We start from the raw sequence: 9800 nt of genomic DNA, 5'->3' as shown, positions 1-9800 counted from the left end.
ACAGATTTGGCTGTATAATGGTAAAAAAACGTTTTTAAAATACCTGTCGAGAATATTACCCCGCTATGAATAAACGAATAACTTAACGGTTACATTTCGATCCCTCAAGTCAAGAGGCCTCCTCCTCCTTCTATTGGACTCCTGACCATCCCCTCCTCAGTCTTTTATATTCATTCAACAAGCGCTTACCAAACACCTAGCCCGAATCAAACGCCGTTCTAGACCAACAGAAAAATAAGCCCCGCCCTCGCGAGCCAGACCTTCTAGTAAGAAAAGCAGACAAACAGCGAACAGACAGACAAATAAATATGTAATACAATTTCAAGTCAGAAACGTAACTCTTATTAATTTTATAGAATTATCACAAATCATTTTCATTGAAAGAGGCAAGACGTGTCCTGCCATTCACTGCCCATCTGTTATCTGAGGATGCTAGCGCAGGTCTGTCATATTCACCAACTCAGTTCTCTCAACAGCCTAGCAGGTGGCCTTGGTCCTGGCATTTAACAGATGAAGAAGCTACAGATCATGAAGTCGAAGGCAAAGAGTTTTGAACATGGGTCCAAAAATGCCCCTCTTAGTTTTCCAGCAAACCACAGTGGCATCGGGCTACATGCCTAGATCTAAAACTTTGAAGGTTTGCTAATTGGTACCTTAAGCTGTTTTCCTAATCTGGGTGTGGGGAGGTGGGGGATCGAGAGAGAACTAGAGGGGAGAAGAGGAGGGAGAGAAAGGGAGGGAGGGAGAGAGAGAGGGAGAGGAAGAACACGAGGAAGTAAGGAATGTCGAAAGGAAGATCTTAGAGGATTCAAGGTGAGGAAGCATCGCTACGCTCGCCCACGGCCGGGTGAGGTTCTGGCTACTCTGCCACACCAGTCTGCTTGTCACAGACACACAGACCCTAAGGGGGGCTGTCCTGGAGGATATCAAGCCCCTGGTCATACCTCTTCACTGCTGCTAGACTCGGAGCTGGAGGACCAGCGGCAGTAAACCCACACGTCCTGCACCCGCTGGGCAGACATCCGCACGGTGCTTCTGCAAACAGCTGCTGGCTGGAAAATGCAAAACAATGAGTCACATCTCCAGCAGCCCACAGAAGGGTTAGGACCCGCCCGAGAAATCAGGCGGTCCTGTGGGGCCTGACAAAATGGTGCAGACAGAAAGGAAAAACTCACAGAGGCATTTCGCTTTTTCCAAAATGAAAATGTCTCAAGACCTTAAGCAGAAACAAATGAAATATTTAAATATCCCTTAGGCGTTTGCTACAAGTCCCCGGGGAAAGAAAGCACTCTCTTCATGAGCATTGAGCGGGCTGTACTGACTCCTTTCCCGCTCAAAAAAAAAGAAAGAAAGAAAGAAAGAAAGAAAGAAAGAAAGAAAGAAAGAAAGAAAGAAAGAAAGAAAGAAAGACATGGAAAGAACTCAAAGGACTCTGCTTTCCTCTTCTTCAGCCTCAGATTTCATGAGAAACAGACACTTATTGACACTTGTGTCCTTTGTAAACCAGTCACAGAGGAAAGTTTCATGAAACAAATAACAAAACAAAGGATTTCTTTTCAGGATTTACATCATTGGGAAGCAACCCTGACGTAATCAAGCCGATAGTGTAAGATAGTGTGACAAAACCCCAGAACTCACACATCGGAACACAAACACCTCGGGAAGCAAATGCTGGGCTGACCGAGCATCGGACCGTGTTCTGGTCACTGGGGATAGAAAACTGAATATACCACATTCCCGACCCCAGTGAGCCGGAGCTAGTGGGGGAGACAGATATTACACAGCGCTCGACCACAAAATAATGCGAATCTCACAGCTGATGTTTTAAATTATTGGAAGTAGAATTTGAAACGTCTCTGGGACTTTTCTTTGGTGTCAGCCTCTTTGTATTCACTTTGCCTGGAGCCATCATCATCCCCATTTTAAAGAGCAAGTAACTGAAGCAACAGGGATTAAATAATTTGCCGGGATCACTCAGGACCCCAGAGCTCGAGTCTGCAACCACTGGGCCACACTGTCCCCACCCAGGCAACACAGGGCGGACACGGTCGGTGCCTCCAGTGTGGCCACACCCCAGCCAGTGGCCCAGCTCTCGGTGTGACTTGGAAACAGGTCATGGAAGTAGACGAGGTGCTTCCTCGCGTTGGTTTCTGGCATGGTGGCTTTTCCCAGCACGCTTACCATGTCATAGCCCCTCTGGAAGTCACAGGTAGCAGGGTCCTCTCCAGAACTGCTCCTGCACGTCGTCTCTCGAATGCTGAATTCTAGGTCCATGCTCAAGCTGTCCTCATCCAGGACGTTGACCTTCAGGAAAACAAAGCATCAGTTTGTCATCGATGTGTTTCTGAAGTTCACGATGCTGCGTGATGAGAAAACGTTATTGAATCATCCACCAATAAAGCAACCAGTCGCCTGGTTCCACGCCCTCCCTCATGCCGAAGCCCAGAGGAAAAGGTGCTTTTTACCAAAGGCACACAAAGCTTCAGGGAGAAGATGGAACCGGAATGTTCATGTCCTGCCTCCAAGGGAAGCGTCGCGTCTAATGACTTACATTTACAATTGATCCTCATTTTTCGCAGGTTCCATGCTGCCTACTAGCTAAAATTTATTTGTAACCCCGAATTTCAATTCTCGAGGTCTCTTTGCGGTCATTCATGGACACACACAGAATGGCAAAAAACTTGTCACTCGATGCACAGGTTCCCAACTGAGTTCAAATAAGGTGACACTCTGCCTTCCGGTTTCGGCTTTCACGCTGTATGTAGTCAAGGGTCATTTTCAGGGTCCCGTGTGTGCCATGCTTTTTTGCTTTTTGTGCTGTGATTTTCTGTTTAAAATGTCCCCCGAGCGTAGTGACTGCCGAAGTGCTATCTAGTGTTTCTACGTGCAAAAGGCTGTGACGTGTCTTATGGAGAAAATCCATGTGTCACATAAGCTTTGTCAGGCATGAATTGCAGTGCTGCTGGCTGTGAGTTCAATGCTAATAAATAAGTGTCTTTAAACAGAAACACGCATAAAACATGGTTATATTTTGACCACTTGATGAAAATATCGTGACCAGAGACTTGCAGGAACCTCACTGTTATTCCCGTAGAAGCAAGCATTCAGGATTTAGGAAGCCAGTCCTCACAGCGACCTCACAGAATATAACGTCCACGAATGAGAATCAACTCCATGTATTTTTAAGTATCTTTTTCCTAAAAGAATGCTTCAGAATCTCTTAATTCCTTTCATAAGTCATTAAGTGGTAAGTATATCTCTGCAGTCCAGTGTTACCCAGCCCCTCTTTCTGCTTCATCGGTTCTGATTTATGAATGACTTTACTCGATGTTCAACTCCCTTTCTCCAAGGATGGGATGCTTCCCAATGAACCTGTGGCGTTCTGATGACACAGAAGCCTCGTGACTTACTGAGCGCCCACTGTGTGCCCAGCACGAGAGGCAGAGCGGGGAAGGCTCCAGGCAGCTTAGATCCTAGTGGGGGTGCCCCACAATGCACACAGTAAAGAAACCAAATGAGATCATTCCAGAAGATTATGGTGCTATGAAGAACAATATGCTAATGGGGGTGGCCGGGAGGAAGCGGCTACTCTAGAGAATGTGCCAGAGGAATGCTCCTGAGGAAGGCGTGTTTCAGCTGAGACTTAAAGGCTGGGTAAGAGCTCACACGTGAGGAGAAGCAGAGGCAGCGTCTCGTGGCAGAAGGGAAGTGGCTGGTGTGGCCGGAGCAGAATGGGCAAGATGAGAAGCACGCGTGGGGTGGCAGAGGTGGGTGTGCAGAATCACGCACGATGTGGCAGAGGCAGGCGCGGCAGAGGCAGGTGTGCCAGGCAACTTACGATATTGCAGCCCGTAAGATGTATAGAGTTCATTCTCACTGCAACGAGAAGTCCTCGGAGGGTTTTAAGAGATCAGAGCTGAGTCACCACGGCTGCTTCAAGAACCCATTGGGGCAGGGACAAGATGGCGACAGGGGGACCAGGTGGGAGCCCGCCGTGGTCCAGTACCGATAACACCCCCCAGGCTCCAAAACCTCTTTCCTCGAGTTCCTCAGCTCACCTCTTGGCAAATCTGAGGCGGTGACACATTCACCCTACTGCCCAGCGAGGAGAGAGTCGGTGACAACATTCCGTGAGAAGCGCAGACCACTTATGGGTGGGAATAATGGGCATGTGTTTAGGAAATAAGTGGCAAACTCCATGCTCAAGAAGGGGGTTGTCATGTCTCTTTCTAAGACAAAATGAGGAGTGAGGACACAGGACAAGTGGAGTTTTCTGAAAACAAGTAGGACAAAGACAACCTCGCCATCAGTTACTCCCACGTGCGTGTATAGTTTTAGAAGACTGAATATTAAATCTGAACCTCATAAAACATAAAGAGTTCTCCCATGAGCAGGAGAGCGTTTTCAGCTCTTCAGCTTTGATCACGCTTCAGGAATTTCCCTTAGAGCGATTCGATGAAAGCGAACAGTGACCCCAAAGCTGAGTCTAAAAAACTGAAACTGGGTTTTTGAGTACAGATCATTTTATTGAACTATAAGATGATTCTGCAAACTATTTTTGCATCTTTAAGCACTTTTAAGCACTTTTTCTAAAATAGATTTCAAAAGCCTAATAGCTTCGCTTTTTCATTTGGACTCACATTCGGCCAGTGAATTTCTGCTCTGTGTTGTTTGAAAAAAGATAGAACGAACCAACTGCTCAGCAAAAAGGAATCAGCTGGAGAAAATCCCAAACCCAGCATGGCTGCTGAAACGAATCGTAGTACTTTACAATTGGTGTTCAGTACAGTCCTGTTTTCCTTAAAAGATAGATTTTATACCTACAGATGAAGAGAAAAAGAGACCGAAAGGTATCCTCTGACATATTCATGGTGAGTATCTCAGAGGAATGGATAATGGATGTTACTTTTAGCGTTTCTTTTTTGTTGTACTTTCTGACTTTTCATAGTGAGCAGGTTTCGGTTCTTTATTTCAAAGAGAAATAAAAACATATAAGCAATGAAAGACCCATAACAGTTCTTTTTTGATGGTCGTAGTGCTTAATTTTATGTGTCATGACTGGGCTACAGTGCCCAGATATTTGATCAAACACGATTGTGGATATTTCTGTGAAAGTGTTTTTGGATGAGATTAACGTTTAAATTAGTGGATCTAGAGTAAAGCAGATTACCCTCCATAATTTGGGTGGGCCTCGTCCAATCAGTTGAAAGCCTGAATAGAACAAAAACTGACCTCCCTCAAGCAAAAAGGAATTCTACCAGTAGATGACCTTTGAGATTTGAACTAAAACACTTCCCTGGGTCTCCAGCCTACTGGCCTGCCAAGTCAGTCAATCAAACAAACACTCTCAGATAGATAAGTAGATAGATGATAGATAATAGATAGATAAATACAGAGATAGATAGATAGATAGATAGATAGATAGATAGATAGATAGATAATAGAATATACACTCTATTGGTTCTATCTGGTGAAGCCTAACTAACACGTGATTTAGGTTTTTCAAGTTAATCTCTTATTATTGGATAAAAAGTAAAGATCAGATCAACTATAGCAAATAAAGAATAATTTAGGAAGCCAAAAAGCAAGAAACGCAAAGAATGTGAAAGGAAAAATGGACAGAAGTGGGCATAGACACAAAGAGCCCCAAAGCTTCCATGACTTTGCCCCCAAATGTCCCCGAGCCCACCCACCCCCCGCTCCCTGCTCCCACGTGAGGCTCAGCTGCCTTTCATCGCTGCTGGTTTCCTGAGGTCGCTGTCTCGGATTCTTCCCTCGCAGCCCACCCCACACGGCAACTCCAGAGATCTTCCACACATGCAAAGACCTTCGAGGCCTTCCTCTGTTTGAAGCCGTCCCAGCCCCCGCCAGGGGCTGCCCACTCTCCCAGCTCAGGCCCATTTCTCTGCCCTCAGCCCTGCTCACTTGGTTCTAGCCAGACTCTGTCTCGTGGTCCATCAGGGGCCTCCCAGTGGTCTTCTCATCACTGGAAGTTCTTGTCACTGGGTGAGTCTTAGCTTCCCCAGGACACTTCCGCCCCATCTGACTGCTGTCCCAGCCCCAGCCCATTCGTCCACCGACGTGATCTGTTTCCTGCGCAGTGTCTCCCGTCTCTGAAGTCGCTTCATTCGTTTGCGTAACCGGGCACCTCTCTCCCTTCTCCCTTCCCCCTCGCCCTTCTCTCCCTCTCTCTGCCCGGTGGAACCTGAGCTCTACGAAAGCACAGCCTGGTCCGTCCACTTCTCTTCCTGTCTTCGGCGCGAGGCCTTTGTCCACCTTTCCTTTGTCCACCGGTGTCCCCTGAAGGAACAGTCAGAGTGACGGCTACAGCGGAGCGAGGAAACCGTCATTGCCGAAGTCACGCTGCCTTATTTTTCCTCATCCTTTTTCACACGTGGTGCCCGAGAGGTAAGTAACTTAAAACCCATAGCAGGAGAATTTGATCCTGGTCCACAGGTAAGACCCAGTGGGCCACAGAGTAGAATGACCTGGAGGACAAACAGGTAGGAATACGAGCCCTGCCCCGGGAGACAGGTATGTAACCAGGCACCGCCGCTCCCGACGTAGGGAACATTTCAAGCTCCCGGGTGAGTCTGCTGTGCAGTGGGGTTGGAGCCCGCGGGCTGACTCAGCAAGCTCAGGAATAAAGTAGCAGGGCCGACCCTTCGCCCTAAGGCCACTGAACTCTGCCCCCGAACTCCTGCACGTCTATAAACATGACTAAACCACGCGACTCCTTTGGACGTATTCCTAGAAGTGAAACTATGCCATCGAAAGTTATGTCTTTATTTAACGTGCTTATAAATATGCTTAACGCGCATTTCCGTATCGCTTCCCAGAGATAAATTTCCCTAATTACGCTCTCTCGTGCAAGTGTGAGTTCTTTTTCACGTTATTTTTCCATTTCGCCATGTTAGTTTAATTCTGATTTGTTTGGCTATCGGGGGATCGAACATTTTTCATGCCGATTTGCATTTCTTCTTCCAAGAGCCAGTGATCTCTGCCTTCATCTCTCTCCTGAGGACTCTGCTGCCTCTGAGTGTGTCTCTCGCAGCTACTCGTGTGGAGGGAACTGTGTATTTGGGGCCGTTTTTAGGGCGTTTGTAAAATACGTGACTACTATGTACCGTAGAACAAGTGCGACCCGCTCCTAAGAGAAAAGACATGTCGCGGGGAGAGATCAAAGGATTTTTCCTTCCGAAGGGCGAGGAAGCGAAGTGTGCATAGTAGGAGCCTGGTGAATGTCGCCTGAGATCGGAAAAGGCCGGAGAGGAGCGAGACGAGGCAGGCTTCCCGCTAGACCAGCAGCGCACGCCAGGCGGAGAGCTCTCTTGTATGGACGCGCTCATTAAGGCTCACGCGCACGCCTACCTAAGTGTGTTTATTTGCAGGTGCACGCGTATCCGGGCTCCGGTCTGCGGTGCCAAGGCGGCACACGAGCTGGAACGTGGCCTGGGTGGTGATGCCTCGCACCAACTCACTTCCCGGGCCAGACTGCCAAGGTGTCGGGAATGGGCTCTCCCAGGACCTATCCTCTTGTTCTTATTCATTTAATTAACTACTCAATTTCTTCTTTGGTGAGCACCGGCTAAATTACAATTGTAAATTTGAACTATTCATCTGCCAGCTCCGCAAGAGGACGCTGATTTATCCACACCGCAAGTGGATTTCGTGAAATGCAAAAGACAGAAACCAATACGGCAGGACTCAAGGAATGGCGTTCTCTATTCTGGCCCCGTATCTGCGAGAAAAGAAGTCACACCTCGGCTTGGCAGCCGACCGCTGGCATGTCACATTGCTGGCACACCACAATGCCCAGGCCCCACTCTGAACCACAATGGCCTGGTTATGGGCTGGGCACCTAACGAAAGCCCACCATCCTCAGGACCTATGACCCAATCATAAAATTCAATTAATTTCCGAGGACTCTGGAAATTGGACGCTGAGCCATTTTCTGCAGCAAAGGGTCGTGATGAACGTGCTGTATTTGGAGACACGAGCCAGGTGTTCTTCGCGGTGAGAGAGGGAGCGAGGTAAGTGCTAGCTGAGGTGGCACCCAGCCGGGACGGGCGACGCGAGCTGGCAGACAGGGAAAGCACTGACCCTCGGGCCTCGGACAGGGGCTTCTGGCCAGGCCCCTGCTCCCGTCCCACGTGGCCGGCCACACAGATTTTCCATCTGAAGGACCTGTCACTTAATAGAACATCCCTACCTCCTGTCTTGACCTGAACTAGCCTGAGGGCATTTTGAGGGCGTTTCTGCCCCTCACTGCTGGAGCCATTAGGCGGTAAAAACGCCTGGGGATGCGGACCGGGAGGCGACTAGCTGTCTACACTTCCCATTTCCTTTGAAGGATAGTTCTGCGTCTCTTTCTTCGCCTGTCACAGATGGAGTCACTGGAAGCTCAAGAAAATCCATCTTTCCGTTTCCCAAAGTCAACAGGAAACAGACTATTGCTAAATTGACAAAGGAGGGTGGATTTCTTTAGCTCAAAAGCCAGAATTTATTTCCTAGAAATATTAGAAGCAGAACTGCCGAACTGAAAAAAGCCTCATTTCTAATAAACGAGTAGCTCTTAATAAAGCATCTCAAGAGGAACCACGGGGACTTTGGCTGTAAACGCAGGATGCGCGAGGAGGAACATCTGGCAACGGGAAATGGGGCCAGAGGGAAGAATATGGCAGAAGAATCAGGCCTCCAAAGGAGCTTGGAGGGCCTTACGACAAGAATTGAAATTAAATCCTTTCTCTGCCCCCCAAAAAAAAAAAAAAAAAAAACCTATAAAGGAGACGACTAGCTGTCATCGGTTTACACTGGAAAAATAAATTAAAAAGTGCACCCAACAAACAAACCGAAGGGAAAGCAAGCCGGAAGGCAGGGCGGATTCATGGCGAAGGGAGCATGTCTACTTACTCTTCTGAGGGAGCTTCTGAACGCCCGGAACAGGTACGGGCTCAGGGCCTGCGAGTTCACCTTGGCCACAGAGGCGTTGAGCGCTTCCCGCAGGGAGGACAGGTCGTAGTCATACACCGGGAAAGCTGGACACACAAGCACACGGGGCACAGTGAGCCGGGGTTCATGAGCAGGGATGGCGACGCGGGTTGAGGGCGGGGGCCTTGTCGTTGAGTCCCTTACCTGTGCAGGGCCAGCGGTGTGTTCCAAGGACAAACACTAGCACCATCCTCAGCACTACCTGCTCCATTCTGGGAAGAGTGAGTGTAGTTCAGAGCCAGGGAGACTGCACCTGTGCGCTCGGGGGTGACAGGTCCTCCTGAGACAGGTCTTCAGCCAATGTGACCTGCTTTGCTCTCTCGGGCGCAGTCTGCAGCTTTACCAGAAACGATTGATCCCACGGCAAATGTTTACTGGGGCCCTTTCCTGTGGACGCGTGCCAGTTTGAGGCCACGTTTGAAGTTTTGACCTCGACATGGGACTTTAGCCCACGGCAAAGATATCGAGAGACTCGGGGACTCCTGAGCACGGTTTGTGTTTCCTCGGTCTTAAGTTTATCCTCACGTACAGCTGAATTCTCTCCATTTTAATTTTCTTTTCAACAAAATGATTGATTTTTGCTGTCTGTTAGTTCCCGCTCGTGTTCCTGAAGATCTTGCAATCGACTGTTTATGAAAAGCGTGTGGCTATGTCAAGATCTTTCTGGAAATTATAACTGCAAAGGAGATAATTTAATCTAGAGGAGGCTTCCATACACCTAGCAGGGGCGTATACAGTAAAACACTGTGACACGCCGTCCTGTCTCCCAACCTTCTCTGCTAAGGGTAGTTTCGCATTTCGCCTGGATA

General features: G+C 48.4%; 1 protein-coding gene across 1 annotated transcript in view; it reads right to left on the bottom strand.

Annotated features, from left to right (window-relative positions):
• Positions 1–9202, bottom strand: part of SPP2 (secreted phosphoprotein 2) — a 20668-nt gene extending 11466 nt beyond the window's left edge. Inside the window, exons 1-4 of the mRNA XM_006909888.3 lie at positions 9136–9202; positions 8914–9038; positions 2182–2304; positions 945–1052 (exon numbers count right to left, since the gene is read on the bottom strand). Of these exons, the coding sequence (XP_006909950.1) occupies positions 945–1052; positions 2182–2304; positions 8914–9038; positions 9136–9202 (423 nt within the window). The remainder of the gene's footprint in view (positions 1–944; positions 1053–2181; positions 2305–8913; positions 9039–9135) is intronic.
• Between the last annotated feature and the right edge of the window lie 598 nt (positions 9203–9800).

The sequence above is a fragment of the Pteropus alecto genome, unplaced genomic scaffold, assembly GCF_000325575.1.
Source record: "Pteropus alecto unplaced genomic scaffold, ASM32557v1 scaffold143, whole genome shotgun sequence".
Lineage (NCBI taxonomy): Eukaryota > Metazoa > Chordata > Mammalia > Chiroptera > Pteropodidae > Pteropus > Pteropus alecto.
The sequence above is the reverse complement of the archived record's forward strand: the minus strand, read 5'-3'. Positions and strand labels throughout refer to the sequence as shown.